The sequence below is a fragment of the Rhipicephalus microplus genome, chromosome X (genome assembly GCF_043290135.1).
Source record: "Rhipicephalus microplus isolate Deutch F79 chromosome X, USDA_Rmic, whole genome shotgun sequence".
NCBI classification, from domain to species: domain Eukaryota; kingdom Metazoa; phylum Arthropoda; class Arachnida; order Ixodida; family Ixodidae; genus Rhipicephalus; species Rhipicephalus microplus.
The window spans coordinates 196,958,548-196,976,966 of record NC_134710.1 but is presented as its reverse complement, the minus strand read 5'-3'; the positions used below and the strand labels follow the sequence as shown (position 1 = coordinate 196,976,966).

The 18,419-nt window shown below is 44.3% G+C and overlaps 1 protein-coding gene across 6 annotated transcripts in view; it reads right to left on the bottom strand.

Annotated features, from left to right (window-relative positions):
- The window catches only part of mdy (diacylglycerol O-acyltransferase), a 260,993-nt gene that overhangs the window by 25,016 nt on the left and 217,558 nt on the right, over window positions 1–18,419 (bottom strand). For 5 of the 6 annotated variants that reach the window (XM_037428844.2, XM_037428848.2, XM_037428843.2 and 2 more), the window contains one exon: window positions 4,202–4,246. The exons of the other annotated variant lie outside the window; for it this stretch is intronic. In XM_037428844.2, the coding sequence (XP_037284741.1) occupies window positions 4,202–4,246 (45 nt within the window). The remainder of the gene's footprint in view (window positions 1–4,201; window positions 4,247–18,419) is intronic. 6 annotated transcript variants of the gene reach the window in all.

Genomic DNA, 18,419 nt, shown 5'->3' with positions numbered 1-18,419 from the left:
CAACTTTAATTATACCTACTGAGTGCACTCACTCATTGTTCTATTAAAAATTAACATACCATTAAAAATGCGTTGTAATGCATCAGGTATTTTATATAGAATAATTAATATTACAGTAAAAGGTCGTTATTTGAACTCGGTTAAGTAAAAGCGCACAGCCCTGTGTATTTCTGTTGGGGGAAATCTCTCGACAATATGAACACATTAGTATCCACAACAGCTAATTCAAACTGGGAGCCCCTGTTTTCGTTGCTGCTTGCACAAGTCTTTCTAGAGTGATCACAACATTTTGCAAAAACATACCAAACTAAATTAACTAGAGAAGGAAAACAACTGAACACCAGCATTCCTCAGCAGATGAGATTTCGGATGCTGAACTAAAGCCCTTGAACAAGCTAGGAATGATGGTCATGGAGTCACAGTGGAATAAATGCAAGTGAATGCAAATTATTGATCACTTCTCATTTTGATTGCATTAACTCTGTCATGTAAACAAACATGTTTCGAAGCACAAATATTGACATACATTTAAAAACTAAGGCTCACTGCTTGCGTGCAAGTCTGTGCTTGCTTTTGGCGTATCATCAGCCTTATTACACCCACTGTAGGACAAAGGCCTCTCCCATGATCGGCCAATGAACTTGGTCCTGTCCTTTCTGGTGCCACGTCATACGTACAAACTTCTTTAATATCATTGGCCCACCTTACTTTCTGTCTTCACTTCATGCGTTTTTCTTATCTGTGAATACAGTAAGTTACCCTTAATGACCAGCGGTTATTCTGCCTGCGTACTACGTGCCCTGCCCATGTCCATTTCTTCTTCTTGATTTAAACTACGATATCCTTAACACCGATTTGTTCCCTAATCCACTCTGTTCTCTTCCTGTGTCTTAAGGTTACACCTATCATTTTTCTTTCTATCGCTCGCTGCGTCTTCCTCAATTTAAGCTGAACCCTTTGTTTCTGCTCCGTAGGCAAGTACGGGCAAGACGCAGCTGTTATATACCTTCCTCTTGAGGGTTAGTGACAGATTATCATTCACGATTTGAGAATGCTTGCCAAATGTGATCCACCAAATTTTAGTCTTCTTTATTCTTTTAGGTATTTTACTCTCATGGTTCCGCTCTGCGATTGCTACCTCTGCAGGACATGTCTTGCTTAATGAAGGTACGAGTTCTTGCAGAGCTTATTTTAGTACTTTGATAGTGTCACTCCCGACATGCACGCGGTATCAGTAACTGTTTCAACACTACTATAGCTGTACCTAGCACTTCATTGCAACAGTCTTTACATTCACAGCAATCTATACACAATGTGAAAAAGAAGTGCTGCTAAGTATGCACTACTACAACCCCATTTGTTACCTAGTTATATGTGATACTCTATGCAAAGTTTGACTCGTAGAGTGAAGTACAGTACGTGAACCCCATGGCATGCACTGTCCAAGAATTCTGAAGCCTGCACATTTCCTGTAAACCGAGTAATTCATAAATAACAAACAACAATCTGTGCACCCGATTTCATACAGCTTGAACATACCGTACGCTATCAATGCTTTTCAGTATAAGGCTTCCAGTTGTCTGCCTGGCATATTGGTGGCGCATGGGGTTGTCACTATGGCAACTGTAGAGCTTCTTACAACTGGATGTGGGTAGCTTGGAAATCAGTGGTCTCTCTTTAGTCCAGTTTTCTGAGAAGAAAAAAACAGAATCATGAGCAGGGTAAGACGTAAATGATTGAACAAATCATGTTCAATAAATAAAGTGTCTTCAACAATACCTTGCGAGAATTTTGGCCCATGAGCTTGCTTTCAGTGATGACACATTGTCCGCTGACTTGAGGTAGGTTCAGAGTGGTGAGGCATCCAAGTGTACACTGATATGAGCAGTTCCTTGGAGGCTGCGGTTGGGTAATAAGAAAAAAAATACTCTGGTAGAAGCGTGAAAGAATTTGTGATGCATGACTAAGAAGAATGCATATGGGAACACTGCATATAAGAAAGGTAGTGTGGACATAACATTGCTGTTTTTGTGAATTCGTTTTGTTGATGGCATTATAATGAATTTGTTTTGGTGACGTTCTTCAGAGGACAAAGCTAGGCGATTCCCCAACTGCGTTGACTATATGGTTTATGCGTATGCGATATGCTTCATTGCAAATTTACGAAAAATGTACAAATGCGTATATGTACTAAAGGTTCACTTGGCTCTACTGTGCATTGAATTCATGAGCATATATTGTAGCAGACTTATCTTGAGCAGAAACAGGTAGAATTTATGCTGTGATCAGTGCTACAAATTTTCACAGTTAAGATATTTTCAGCGAATGGGACAACGAAGTGAACAATCTCAAAGATTTACAAGGTGTGCATCTCATTAGCTGTACAAGTTGAAACGCCTTACGAAATGACAAAAACTGTAGCGCATGCAAAATAAAAGGGTCATGTTCAGATGCAAAGCAGTGCATTTTCACTCACCAACGAGCACGGCCACATTGTGCAAGATTATTTCATCTTCGTAGGCAGTCTCCGAGCGATTTGCCGGCGTTGAATTTTCACGCTGGAGGTTGCGCAGCCGGACGTCGGTGAAGCACAGCAGCTGACATGGTTCACAGCCTCTAGACACGTTCGCTTCGTCGTAGCGGCCCATAAAGTCTGACACACAAGCTCGCATTGATATATCAAAGCTGAATTAAAACGTAGCTTCACAATGCCGATCGACAAAAAGTACTGCGGCTAACCGCGGATAATTCGAACAAATTAACCGACAGAAATGCAATCGATGCCAATGGCCTGCTGCTTTTCGAGCGTCAGGATAATTTCAATAATTGAACTAAAACAATCACCACTCTCGTATCATTAAGAAAGGTAAGACAAAATATGATATTAAATTTTTTATAAAAAATGACGTAGTAACTACTCTTTTAATGGTGTTTTGATACATCCTGAAATAAAAATTTCAGCCGGGTTGAGCGCCTCTAACAGGGAAAATTTACACTAACTTACCCGACCGCTAAGAGAGGAGTTAGTAGTTCCACTATACGTGCAAATAACGAAGCTCGCCGCGGTCGATTATGTCGCCCTCTACTGCCATCACGGGAACTTGAGAGTTTCCGTGGCCTGGTAGTACGCTGTAGCCACGTCGGCACCGGTGCAAAGGCTTATCGGTCACCGATTGATTGATTGATTGATTTGTGGGGTTTAACGTCCCAAAACCACCATATGATTATGAGAGACGCCGTAGTGGAGGGCTCCGGAAATTTTGACCACCTGGGGTTCTTTAACGTGCACCCAAATCTGAGCACACGGGCCTACGACATTTCCGCCTCCATCGGAAATGCGGCCGCCGCAGCCGGGATTTGAACCCGCGACCTGCGGGTCAGCAGCCGAGTACCTTAGCCACTAGACCACCGCGGCGGGGCTTATCGGTCACCGAGGCAACCATCCTCCTCCCTTACTCGTCGAGCCCGGGTAGTGCCCCACGGTCTTTTTTCATTTTCTCTTTCTTCTCTCCGCCCTTCGTTCGTTCACTTCGTGTTCCCTCTTCCTCCGTAACGACCTCGTCGTTCACTCGCCAGCTGCGCACCCAGCGTGCCTCCTTTCATAAGCGCACTCGCTACTGCATTTGTCACAAACAATTTCCGGCAACCACATTATAACCGGTCTTTTATCTTGGGGGACTGCACAATAAGCGGTATGCATATACATGGGTTTCTATGGGAGAGCAAACGGGAGTAGAAATAGACCGCATTAAGCGGTTCTGCACTATAAGCGGTAACATTATAAGTGGTCTACACTATATCTATGATGTCAAGAGCTGCTTTTCACAATCTTCAAAAATTTGTAGACTAGTTAAAGAAAGCTGCATAGCTTTGACATCTGAGGAGAGTATGCTGAAAAAATGTACTCTTTCGGATATGCAGCAGAAACTTAGCTTTAGCGACACACTTATCAGACTTCCTCAATACCGGTAGCACAGTTCCTTACCCGTGAAACATTGCTCTAAAAAGTGATAAGATAAACAAATTGGTATAAAATGATCATGCATACCACGTGCCCATTGGAGCAATAAAAGGAGGAAAGGCATGTGGGGGTTCTAGCACAAAATTATAAGATCTTAAGAGCAATTATAAAAAGCAAAAATCCATTGCCTATTAGTGCACTACAGATACATCAAAAGCCACAAGAAAACAGACTGCTTACAGCCAACTTGAGTAACCTTTCAAGCATTGCAGGAAAATTCATCTCCTGAAAGAAAAACAAAAGCATTATTAAATTATCACACATTGTTTCTGTAGTAAGCAGCCAGACTGCTCCATCACCATTCAATTTCGCTATATTTTCATGGGCATTGTTGATGTATGGCAAAGATGTGGGCCAACAAACTAATTTCATACCAATCATATAAGCAGCTGCAGAACTTAGCAACATCTTTTATTCTATACTCATCTTAGCTTGCAGCATGCCAAATATTTTATAAAGATGGAAAAAAGTTGAAAAAGCTAACTATAGGTCAAGCATTTATTTTGTAGGCTCGCACAGACATATACTAGAATACCAAAAAAGTGTCAATGGTCAAGTTATACAGTGAATGTACATGCTGATTTAATAATCTTTCTCCTACACCTTACATTACAATCCCACTCTTATTCTCCTCAGTAGTTCATTTTCCAGGCTGATACATCATTTTCGGCTGGTCTCAATATAGCTCTCATATGATTAAAGTTTATTTTATACTATACTTAGAAATCCACTGTTATGTTCCTCATTGCTGTATTTTTCTAGCTACCACATTGTTTTCCTCCTGTTCTGGCATAGCTCCCATATCATCTAATGTATTGAGCACTATGCAGTTAAAGCGCAACTTCGGGATAGTTCCTGTACGATACGTTGCAAAATGTGCTCCGAGCCGGCTACAGAACCATGCAATATAGCGGCCATATTGACTTTTAAAGCATAATATACTTTCGGTTGCCATGATTTTGTATTGGAAAAATGGCGTCTATAATGTAATCGGCTTCAGACTTGTTTTAAAGGGGCCCTGCAACACTGTTTTCAAGGAATTATCAAATGGCATCATTCCATAATTGCAAAAAATTTTTAGATTCCGTCAAGTTAACACTTTATCATATGCTATAATTGCTTTATCTACTTTTTTCCCCACATGCATGCTTGAAGCTAAGCAGGGAGTGACAGAATGGGAGAAAGAAGTCATGTGATGCATGTTTCACGACTTTGAGCCCTTTTCCTTATCATTTTCTTTGAACGTCTGGCTCACTTTCAGTGTAGTCACAACACGCGCATGAGCGTGCTCGTGACCTCTTTCAGTGGCCACTGTAACTATGCCGCTCATGATTCTAAAATCAGCCAATGGCCATGACTGTGTATGAAGCGTGATCATTTGAGCACACGGCATCATTTGCAGAAAGAAAGCGAAATGACTTCAAGCTGATTTTGAGGATTAATCGTAAATCCCAGGACTTCTGTGCAGCGCTATATTTGGCTCGCGTGTTCTCGGGAGCTCTGACGAAACATTGGCAGCATTTTCCGACCACGCTGAAAAAGTGTTGCAGGGCCCCTTGAACAATGGAGCTGTTTAAGCCAGATGTTAGTTCATGCAGAGTGAATGAAAGACTACCTGCAAAAACAGAGAAAGGCGGGCTACTTGGTACACGACTATACACTTGAACTAACAGTGCAAAAACAGGATGAAGGAAGGTGGCACTAGGACAGGTGCTGACTGCCAACTGACATTTTTATTGACGAAATCAAGAATATTGTTACACAAGGCAAGGTAACTTAATGGGAGTTTTTAATGGGCCCCGAGTCCGCGATCACAGTATATTGATGATGATCTCCACAGCCATGGCTCGTACCTACTTAGAGAGATCGCAGTGGAGGCAACGTCGTCTTCATTTTCTACCCACGTTTTCCTTGTTTTTCCTGGTAGTGATACTTTTTATCATTCCTCCGGTTTCAGACGAAGCCCTCTGGTCGAGTCATTCTTGCATCCTTCATGTAAACGGCTTCAGGCGGGCAACATGCGTCCCCTCTGTCTTGCATGAACGTCGGCCACTAGTGGTGACACGTGCAATTTCATAGTTGACTTCGCTGAGACGATTGAGTATTACGAAAGGACCGGCGTAGTGTGCCAGTAGCTTTTGGCTCAAACCCCGTTTGCGTATTGGGGTCCACACCCACACTAGATCACCGTGGGCATAGGTTACATGCCTGTGTTGACTGTCGTAGCGAGTTTTGAAGGGCTCTTGCGCTGCCAGTGTACATAAGCAGGCAAGTTGACGTGTCTCTTCCGCACGACACAAAGTTTCCGCAATTGTTAAATCATCATGGACGACAAAAGGAAAGATAGTGTCCAGCGTATGTCGAGGTGAGCGAGCGTAGAGCATATAGAAAGGGCTGTAGCATGTTGTTTTGTGTTTCGACGTATTGAAGGCGTACGTGACGAATGGTAAAACTTCATCCCAGTTTTTGTGGTCGGAGGCGACGTACATAGACAACATGTTGATCAACGTTCGGTTTGTGCGCTCGGTGAGGCCGTTAGTTTGTGGATGATACGCAGTTGAGTGTCGGAACTTGGAGGCACACAAACGAAGTAATGATTCGACAATATCAGCGGTAAATTGTCGTCCACGGTCACTTATTATCACGCGAGGAGGTCCATGTCGGAGGATGACTGAATGCAACAGGAACTCCGAAACCTGGACTGCCGTGACGGAGCATAAGGCAGCTGTCTCGCAGTACCGCGTCAGGTAGTCGGCGCATACAATTATCCACCAGTTACCTTTTGAAGAGTGTGGAAATGGTGCCATCAGATCAATGCCGACCTTTTCAAAAGGGGAACCGGGAGGCTTCACAGGTTGCAGGTGACCAACTGGACCCGAGGAGGGCCGCTTGTGGCTCTGGCACTGCGTATAGCTGGCCACGTAGTTCTGAATTGTCTTGCTCATGTTCTACCAATAGAACCGCTCTTTCGTGCGACTGAGTGTTCGTGCGGTGCCTAGATGGCCAGGGGTGGGGTCATCATGTGTGAGACGCAGAACAGACGTTTGGAGGGATGCAGGAACAACTAGCAGAAAGCGGGTGCGCGTCGTGGACAAGTTTCTCTGGTAAATAAGACCATTTCGGACGCAGAATCGGCCTTCGCTTAATGAATTTCTCGCTCCAGAGAAGAGAGCTTTCAAGCTTGGGTCATTACGCTGCTCAGCGGCGAAAGTCACGGCATCGGGAAAGCCAGATGACAGAGAAGCGATAAGGTGGTCAAAGTTATCGCCTTCACAATCTGTCAATGGTAGCGGAATTCTGGAGAGGCAATCCGCATCAGCGTGTAGACGGCCAGTCTTGTATGAAATGGTGAAGACATGTTCTTGCAAACGAATGGCCCATCGTGCGAGGCGGCCGGATGGGTCGCGAAGATTGACCAGCCAACACAGGGAATGGTGATCTGTGATGATAGTGAATAGGCGACCATAGATGTATGAGCGAAACCGTTGCACGGCAAAGATTACCGCTAGGCCTTCCTGTTCGGTCACTGTGTAGTTGCGTTCAGGCTTGCTTAAAGAACGACTTGCGTACGCCACAACGTATTCCTTCTTACCAGAACGCTGAACGAGAACGGCACCGATACCGATGCCACTTGCGTCTGCGTCAATTTCCGTGGTTGATGAAGGATTAAAGTGCCGAAGTATTGGCTGTGAAGTTAACAAACACTTCAGCTTGTGAAAAGCGGCATCACACTCGGAGGTCCATTGAAACGGGCTGTTCTTGCGTAGAAGGTTCGTCAGGGGGTGAACGACATCCGCAAACTTGGGTACGAACCGGCGGAAATACGAGCAGAGCCCGATGAAGCTATGCAGTTGTTTCACAGATTTAGGACGCTCGAACGATTCAACGGCCGCTGTCTTTTGTGGGTCAGGTCTAATGCCATCTTTGTCAACGAGATGTCCTAAAACCAATGTCTGTCGCTCGCCAAAGTGGCACTTTTTTTAATTCAATACAAGGCCAGCTTTTTCAATGCAGCTGAGCATGAAGTCTAGGCGAGTGTTATGCTCCTCAAACGTACGTCCAAAAATTACGACATCATCAAGGTAACACATGCATATATGTCATTTTAAACCATGCAATATAGAGTCCATAAATCTTTCGAATATTGCAGGAGCATTATCTAATCCGAATGGCATAACGTTGAACTCGTAAAGTCCGTCGGTCGTAACGAATGCAGTCTTTTCTTTGTCAGCTGCGTGCATCGGAATTTTCATCTGTCAACCTTAGATCAGGTTACAGGCAAAGTAGGACGCGGAATGCAGGCAGTCTAGAGCGTCATCGAAGCGCGGCAGTGGATAGACGTCTTTCTTGGTCACAGAATTCAGTCGGCGGTAGTCAACGCAAAATCTCCACGTACCACCCTTCTTCCTCACTAGAACGATGAGAGCAGCCCACGGACTTGCCGATTCCTGTATTATTCCCTTTTCCAGCATTTCTTGGAGTTGCTCGTTGATGATCTTGCGCTCCGATGGTGCCACTCGGTAAGGTTTCTGCCTAATGGGATGCGCCGACTCGGTGTGGATTTGACGACGTATCCGGGACGCTGGGATTAAGGGCCTTTGGCTGTAATTAGAAAAATCAAACACTTTCGAGTGCTTAGATAGAACATCGAGCAGTGTATGACGTTCGCTTTGGTCAAGTGACTTGCTGACCATTTGTAGCAATCAGGCATCTTCTGAACCTTCTAAGCCTAGATGTTCATTTTGGCTTGTAGCATCAACAAGTGCAACCAGCCTCGTACATGACTCGGGTATAAATACTGCAAGTTTCATGCCGCCTGGCAGAATTGCAGGCTCCATGGAACTGTTCATTGTCCACACACCTGCCCATCCATCAACGACTGACACTATATAAAGGGGAATGAGAATGTTCTTTTTCAGGCATGCCAAGAGAATCGGTTCGAGCATGGCGTCAAACTTGCCACAGTTGTTACTGGAACATGTCACGGGAACACACACAACAGAAAATGCTGGAATGACTGTATCCACGGAGATGAAAAAGATGCATTCCCCCGGACAGGATTTTTCCAAGAGCGCCGTTGGGAAAGTACCGTGTATAGAAAGATGCCCATTTCTGCAGTCTACAGTTGCCCCACACTCAAACAAGAAGTTAATACCCAAGATAACGTCATGTGTAGACCACGGAATAACCACAAACTCTGTGCAAAACACCTTGCCACACAGCGAGACGTCCACAGAACAATATCCCACCGAACACAACACGTCACCACTTACACCACGAAATGTCTTTCACAGTTCAGGCAAAACATCACTTTTGGTCCTAGCAGGTTCTTAAAATTTACACTCATCACCGAGACTGTCGCGCCTGTATCCACAAGTGCCATAGTAGCCACTCCATCGACAACTACACGAACTTTGTTCTTCAACATAAATGCTAAGGGGGTATATCTGTAGATAGCACCTGTGATCTTGCGGCTTCACCCCCACTAACCGCACCTACTAGTTTTCCGGCGGCGGTGTACGTGCGCGTCGCCGTGGCGACGGCGATCGTCGAGCACGGGGAGCTGGTGGTGGCGTCAAACTTCGATCAGAGGCCGGCGAGGGATAGCGTGACCCAGTAGATGCGCGTGGTTTCCGTGACGTGGAGTGCGGATAGTCGAAAGATTGGTGAGACATGTGCCAAGACTGTCGCTGATATGGGCGGTGGTCACAAAAACGTGCAATATGACCCGGGACGCCACAGTTGTAGCATACGGGAATTGGTCGAGGGGCACGTGGCTGCTCACAGTAACGACTCCTCTCGGAAGGCATGGGATAGTGGTGCCGCCCTTCAGGGGCACTGTAGGCAGGCGATGTTGGGTAAACAGGCGGGCAAAATCTTCGTTCGTAGTTGGGAGTTGGATGACAGGGGAATCCAGCCTGCCATGTGCCTTGATATTCATAAGCGTCTGCTGCGTTGATCGATGGTTGCCATGGTGGAAAAGAAACAGGAGTCCACACACGTTCTGGTTCGTTTACGTACACATCCTGAAAATCGCTGGGGCGATGATAGGTCTGCTGACATCGAAGCAGCTCTTCTCTGACGATCTGCCGTATGGTCAAAGCAAGGTCGTTAGGCGGCACTGTTTCAACACTAGCCACAGTGGGAACGTTGGACAGGCGGCTGAATTTAGGAGAAATTCGTCGCATCTTGAGGGATTCAAAGGTACGACAGTGCTTCATCACGTCGGACACGGAGTTGAAGCAGTCTTTCCCAATTAAGAAATTGTACACGTCTTCGGCTATACCCTTGAGAACGTGTCCAACCTTGTCTTCTTCAGACATCCTCCCATTCATGATCTTGCACAGCTTCAATATTTCTTCAATGTATGTCGTACATGTTTCTCTTGAAAGCTGTGCCCTCTGAGACAATGTCTGCTCCGCACGTTTCTTCTTTGCGTCCGAATCACCGAAACACTTCTGCACTTCTTCAACAAAACATTCCCAAGTCGTGAACATGTCCTCGTGGTTCTCGTACCACTTGAGGGCAGTGTCAGTTAACGAGAATACGACATGATTGAGCTGTTCGTTCGAGTCCCAGCCATTGCTTCTGCTCACCCGCTTGTAGTTCTTGCGCCACACGTCGACGTCTTCTCCTGAGGTCCCGCCGAAGTTTGGTGGCACTCTGTAGTACGGCACGGAACCCATCGGAGTTGGCCTTGAAGCGTTGGATGGCTGCTCTTGGCCCATTAAGATCGGCGAAGGTGTAAGTCCGGCGAGGCGGCGGCTGCGACGCAGTCCTGGTAGTGAAGCTCCCGTCTTTAGGTTCGTTCTACCTAGCACCTTCCACCAAATTGTTACACAAGGCAAGGTAACTTAATGGGGGTTTTTAATGGGCCCCGAGTCCGGGATCACAGTATAATGATGATGATCTCCACCGCCATGGCTCGTACCCACTCAGAGGGATCGCAGTGGAGGCAACGTCGTCTTCATTCTCTACCCGCGCTTCCCTTGTTTTTCCTGGTAGCGATACTTCTTATCAATATATTAATACATGAATGAATGGAAAGCAATTAGGTTACAAACATAACCTAGCCTGCATAGTGCTGTGAAGACTTCTTCACTCACAGACATGACTCAATAAGTGTTTGCAATACAGGTATACCACTTCATAAGCGACATGAACCTAGAAGTAGTTCTTGTGTCTTATATGAGGTGTTTCTAGGAAGCAGGGTACCACATCTTCGTTTTCTGATCAAACCCTATTTCAATCTTGGGCCCATCGGTGTCCCTCATAATCAGCCGTCTCTTGCATCAGTGTCTCTTATAAAACAACTCAACTGTATTGCAGTTTATCTTTCATTCATTTTGATGACACGTTATATATCAGAGGTTAATTATCTTTGCACTAGGCTGCTGCTCAATCAACCGTATCGGTGCTAAAACCTTCATTCTAATATTACTCCTCAAACTTTTTATACACCATGCATTTCAGTGATCCCTAAAGCTACATAATGTTGACTGCAACACCAGCTTTTCCTGTGATGAGGTCACCTCTGATAGGTGAAACACAAAAAATAAGCCTGAATGAAAAAAATAAAATGCAGCACAAGGTTTAATATTACACTCTGAAAGAATCAAACAAAAATGAAACGGCCTTTCGTCAATGTTTCAAGTAGATGGGGGTTGACAGTCATATTTTACTGCAGCTAATGTTGTGCCAAGCAATATTACTAAGCATTAAAAAACAAATGCCTTTGTGTTATGTTTGCATGTTTTCAGTGCAAGACAATAAAGTTTGCAGGTTTTTCACCTCATTAGACACTTACATTTCTACAATAAAGTTGCTGTACACATTGTACATTCCATGCAATTTTTAACACGATTTGTTGATTCAATTATTATTTGTTTATTCAATAGCTAATGTCTCAAAGCTAGCAAATTAAGCAACTATCAGCACCTTGAAAAGGGCTACTGCCAAGTCTGCTATTTGGCACTATATGTAGCTGCAGTGAGATAGTCTACAGGACCCAGTGAACCACTGATATCCTGTCAACATAGAAATAAGATTCATACATCTATGTCTATCGATAACATCTAATCGACAGATCCATAATGTGCTATCCTTACAATCTAGAAAGCTTATACATTATTAACATCGTATGCACTTCTCTCTTAGATAAAAACTAGACGTTGCAAATGATGTCACATATACGTGCTATTAACAGAAAATGCATCGCAGAACTTTCTGTCTTTCAAGACCACTTTAGTTGATGCTGAGAATGATAAATATATACTGGCACGTAAAAATCTAGAAAGTGCTCGAACATAAATAGACATATGTAATGTTTGAGTGAGCATAATGTATACACTTACATGCGCGAGGAGATATAGCATGCGAACGACCATAAAACTCACATGCGTGGCATTCGTGCTGCCACACATAATAGCGTAAGGTCATATCCCAAAGGTGATTTGAAGTGTGAAGCACTTTAATTAGGGGCCTGGACTGTCGTCGCTTGGCATAACGCAAGAAAAACTACACAAAAATAGAAAAGATGAAGCAAGTGAAAAATAGAAAGAGATGGAAAAAAAGAAATGAGAAAAATAGAAAGGGCAAAGTAAATAGATGAAAAAATAGAGAAGACAAAGAAAAAACTAAAAAGAAAATAAAAAGATGAGGAATTAAAGGAAGCTCAATAAAAACAAAGCAGACTTATTCCTAGCCCCACACTTCCTTCAAGCTCACTGCACTAGTTTTGTGTGCTAGAGACCTGCACTCCCGCTGCAGTGTGGCTTTTAGCTGGTGTGCTATACTTACAGAAAGCATCAACACCGTGAGGTTGGCCTCAAATTGGTCATCTGACATCAATCCGGCCAGCCTCGCCTCGGTGATCTAGTGGCTAAGATACTTACTTGGCTGCTGACCCGCAGGTCCCGGGTTCGAATCTCGGCTGCAACGGCTACATTTTCGATTGAGGCAAAAATGCTGTAGGCCCATGTGCTCAGATTTGGGTGCACGTTAAAGAACCCCAGGTGGTCAAAATTTCCGGAGCCCTATACTACGGCACCTCTCATAATCATATGGTGGTTTTGAGACATTAAATCCCGCATATCAATCAATATTTGCCAGCCTCACGCCTTTGATGCTTTCTGTATAAAACATAGCTAAGTGCCAATGAGCAAGAATGCCGTGGGACCACAGGTCTAACACACCAACTACATGCGGGAAGTGTGCGAAGTGCATGAAAACCCTTTTATTTATTAAATGAAAATGTCTGTGTATATCTATTGAACGTCCATTCAGTGTCTATGTGTAACGTACCTGCAACCTTACTCGGCCAAGCTTTTCATAGTTGCGGGTACATCTAATCTTCCCAATTTGGATTTCTATGGATATCTAAGAGACTTTTACAATGTCCACGAGAAACATACCATCGATGTCTACACAATATTTGTGGTTCACTGGGGAGTGAACACAAAAAACATACGCTACAAACAAACAGCTGAAAATGTGCAAAAAATTAAGCAACATGACCAAGATGTTTGCAAAAGACAATGCAGAAGATAACCTACTCTGTTTCTGTTCACCAGTGCAATGACACAGATGAATCATTGATCATTACAACTCATAAATACATACAGCTGGAAAAGTTCAGTGGCATAAAGTGCATTTCATAATGAATAATGCTTTTATATAGCTTACTGATTATGCACAAAATTTCACTAGCTCACATTTAAATTTATATTCGCTAAAGTAATTGAAGGCTTGAAAGAATGAAGGTGTGATAATTTACCCTACCCGCCTTTCAAAAAAATGTGGAGTGATGTCTTGCTCATGGGAAATATGGTAGCCCACGCCGCTGATCAAGGTCCCACTCGCCAAACTGCAACATTATTACTTGGCCGCTGCCTCTGCCCCAAGAATGGGGCTAAGAATGGGGCTTTGGCTCGGCCAAATAGGAACACTTTGACAGCCACGCAGCAAGAACAGGGATCATATAGTCATTAGGTGATCGCCTGACAATGATCAAAGACTTTACCAAACACAATAAGCTTAAAAAACGAATCGTATTTGCTCGCATAATCCTTGCACTTCCATATTTCTCACATCCCTCACATTTACAACAACAATTTTTTTTCTGCGAGTAATTATCGCACATCCAAAAATCGCAGCAGTAATGTTGTCTGCTCCTTCCAACCACTGGTCATAGCACATGACAACCTGGCACCATTTCTTGAGCAATATGTGCACTATCAATGCATGGAGCCCCAAAGGACCTTTTCCGGGTAGGTAGTCTGAGAATGCGCGCCGGCCTCGAGGAGGCAGCGCCGTAATTTTGGGTGGCCAAAATGTGATGACAGGTGTGGACCAAGCGACATCTGGTGTCGCAAACTTTCAAATGTTCGCCCCAAAAAGAAGTATGAACGCAGGCCTCTATGATTGCCTACTGGCATACGATAGACAATTTCGGAGTTCTATGATTGCCTACTGGCATACGATAGACCATTTCGGAGTTATACCATTTCGGAGGAACCATTTCGGAGGAAAGACCATTTCGGATAGACCATTTCGATAGACCATTTCGGAGGAAAGAGCCACGAGTTTTGGTTTTGGCGTATTCCATTATAGGTGATGTTTGGACTAGGAAAAGGCCCATTCCATACAAGCCAAGCGAAAGTGCACGTTGTGGTGTGTTAGTGGACATTGTGTCCGTACTGTGGTTACACTGTGGGGCAATTCGAAAGCTAAAGTGATTGATCGTACACTAAACAACGGCAACAGGGCCACTGGTAGGCATGTTGGAGGCAACAAGTTTTGTGTTCGCTGCTGGCGACAGCAGAACGGGCAAGTGAAAGCCACCAAGATGCGCTGGTATTTCTATGTGTCTGGGATGAATGCTAAACTTCCTTTTGTCAGAAGGTAACTGCGTACAATTCCGTGTTAGATGGCCATCAGCCCAAGGTTGACATCGTACGCAAACTTTTTGTGGGCTTCTATTGAGTGATGAGTGCTAACACTGCACCCACAACACCCACAATGCCAGCAAACTTTGCGTATGGTATTCGAAAACGCTCTCCCCACTATTTGCTTGCAGCTTTTGTGTCTCAAATAAACCTTGCCTTGTGTTGAACCTGTTGCTTTATTGTTGAGGTATTCTTGATTAGTACTTTTTAAAGGTTGAGTTGGTTGCTAGTGTGAGAATACCAATTTGCGACCACTTCGTTTTTCTTTGTTTTTGCAAAAAATTTTCTTCGCGTAATTCTTGCACTCCCCCCGCCCCCAACTTTTCATCAATTTTCTGTTAAAAAACTGTGAAGATTATGTGAGTAAGTAAGGTGAATTCGCACCACTGCATGATAATTGAACAGCAGCAATACTCGCACCCTAGCCTAGTCATCTTACACCACTGCTACCCAAACTTTTGCCCCACCGGTATATGTAGAGCATGTCGGCACAGAGCAAAACTGAGCCACATGCTCGGGAATGTGCTGGCAACAATAGTCCTGAAACTGCCAGCAAGCCTGCTTTGGACGGAATGGCTATGAACGCATCTGCATATCCAGCTGACTTACATTGAATTGCTGAACGAAATGACCAAGTGACAGTGCACCCACCAATGGTGGAAAATAGCAACTCACATGCAGCTTTGAGCTCAGTCATTCCCAATGCCACCTCAGCTGTGAAGGCCTCCAGGGAGCTTTCTTCGCCACCATTAGTGAAGCTGGGAGGAGTTCCACAAAAGCTTGGAGCTGAATGACCAGCTATGGGTGGTTAGGCAGGCCAAAAATGCCACCAGAATCAAGAGAAGCCACCTCCTGAGGCCACCATAACCAAACTGCCTGCCGCCTCTTCTTAGCACACTTTATTTCTTCTTTTTGAATGCAATCTTAAAATCTAAATGACACAAAACCTCTTTCGAGTTAATTGGTTGATAGATATGTGGGGTTTAACATCCCAAAACCACCATATAATTATGAGAGATGCCGTAGTGGAGGGCTCCAGAAATTTCAACCACCTGGGGTTCTTTTAGGGGCACCCAAATCTGAACACACGGGCCTAAAACATTTCCGCCTCCATCGGACATGCAGCCACCACAGCCGGGATTCGATCCCGCGACCTGCGGGTCAGCATACGAGTACCTTAGCCACTAGACCACCACGGCGGGGCAACCTCTGAGTTAGGCAGCAGCAGTAATCAATGGTATGTGCATTGTATTGTTGCCTATAGTTAGCTGTTTGTGAACCAAGGACAAAGGATTTGTATGATGCATCTAATACAAAGAATGGTGTTATGACCATGACCAGCAGCGGACTTTTTTCAGCACCTGCGGGCCCTGGAGCAAGTCACTAACACATTCCCTGAAGGACATGAACCAGAGAACAACTGAATAAACTTGTAGCCCAGCGCAAACAACGGTGTCATTGGACAGGTTCTGCATCAAGAACCAAAAAGACAATCAGGGCCGAAGAGGCCTGGTGCCAAGCAAGACACGAAGTTTAACACGAGGCCCACTGTGGTAATTGCCAGTTGCCTTTGCTTTTTTGAGAAGGTCGTAGCTGCATTTTCAAGCAGTGCCATAGGAATTTACAGGCACTCTGGGGACTGGTACATCCCTCAGTTTGATGACCTCCCCCCTACCTTTCTTTTCGAGCTTCCACCCCTTTGCTGGGAGAGTTCTTGGGATGATGCCACGTCTAGTCCCTCAGCCAAGTATGGAATCTTAGTACCATGAGCAAATTCTTGGTGCCATGTGTTTACTTGGGCATTGTCTTAAACTGTGCCCTCTACACTTGTGTTGTGTGGCGTCTTTCTCTTCCTTCGTAGGCGGAGTGTCGAGACCGCCGTATTGGCTGAAGTAGTAGACAATGCGCCCAGGGATGGCAGCATGGGTGTTGTGTTGCGACTATAAAAGCCAAAGAGATATTGTAGTTTTCAGCAGAACACTTCAGTTCAGAGCCGAGCAGTTCACTTGATCACTTGCTCGTTTCTTGTCAGCCTCTAAACTTTTTACTATGTAAATAAATTTCTGTCGTTTTGTTGAAGTGCCTCTTATCTCTGCAAAGTTGCATGATGGGTCTGACGAGGTGGGCCAGCTACCTATGTCGCGCCTCACCAGACGGAGGTTTCAATTACTGATATGACCGTGGGGATGTTGCAACCACGAGGCACAACAAATGGTGGCAGCAGTGGAATGCTCCCAATACCAGAGTTCCAACATTCACAATAAAAGGTGCGTGTAAAGGAAGGTACAAATAAATTATGTGCCCACATCTCAGTTTCATATGTCCCTTGTATCACAGGGGCACATGCCCACTCGCAAGGAATGGCCATGAACACATCTGCATATTTAGTGCCTTACATTGAATTGCTAAACAAAATGACCGAGTGAAGTAAAAATAATGTTAATCAAAGCATTCCTTGAGTATCATGTATTTGCTGTGCTGGAATGTCCACGTGCTTTGAGTTAATTAGTAACTTATATTATTAGGATTTATTTTATAAATAATTGTTTCACCATGCAGAAGAGAGGCATGTTCACTGGTGCTATTTTGTTGGTTTAAATTCAGTGCTCTGTAAATGGTCTATTTGACAAGAAACTTGAAAACTTAGTATAAATCCCAGTAGGTATGAAGAAGCTTTGATTTAGAACTACACTGCAGGAGACTGTGAGCCATGCACTGCCCACAAATGTGAAGGCATACAGTAGTACAGTGTAACTTCGATTATAAGTCCCCTGGTTTCACGACAACCTGCATTTTACGACGAATCGGTTAGGTCCTGGCAAAATCTCCATAGAAATAATGTATTAATTACCTTGGTTATACGATGCAGTTTTATGCCGACCCCGCATCTTACGACGACATTCAGATTTCGTCCAAAAGAAAAAAAGAACGCCTTTACTCGAATTAAGCATGGACCAAATATTCATGAGTAAATAATATAAACTTCGTTCCCCTACGTTGATGATTAGAAAAGTAGAGAGCGAGATGGATGTCTTCTTACAATGGAAAATTTATTCTCCTGAAAGTTCATGCGCTTCTACACACACTGCAATCCCGTGTGCACGTATCTGGGGTCATTACCTAGTCAAGCTCTGTCCACACAAAGTAGCTCCAGCTGGCCGAAAAGCTGATATTTTCAAGTTTTCGGTCCATGGACAGATTTTCTAGTCGACATACAGCTAATTTCCTGCCTTTGTCACACTCACAGTCATAAGCTTGCAGACGCATAAGGACGCAACTCAGCTGTGTTCACTGTGAAAGATTACTTTTACTTGACGTCGATGTTCATACTAACAGTGGGACATCACTAGTTGCACTTCACAAGGCCACAAATTATAACGTCCATAGCTCAGTCGCACACAGAGGCATTCTACTCAACTTTGTCAACTCAACTTTGTCAACAACTGACAAAG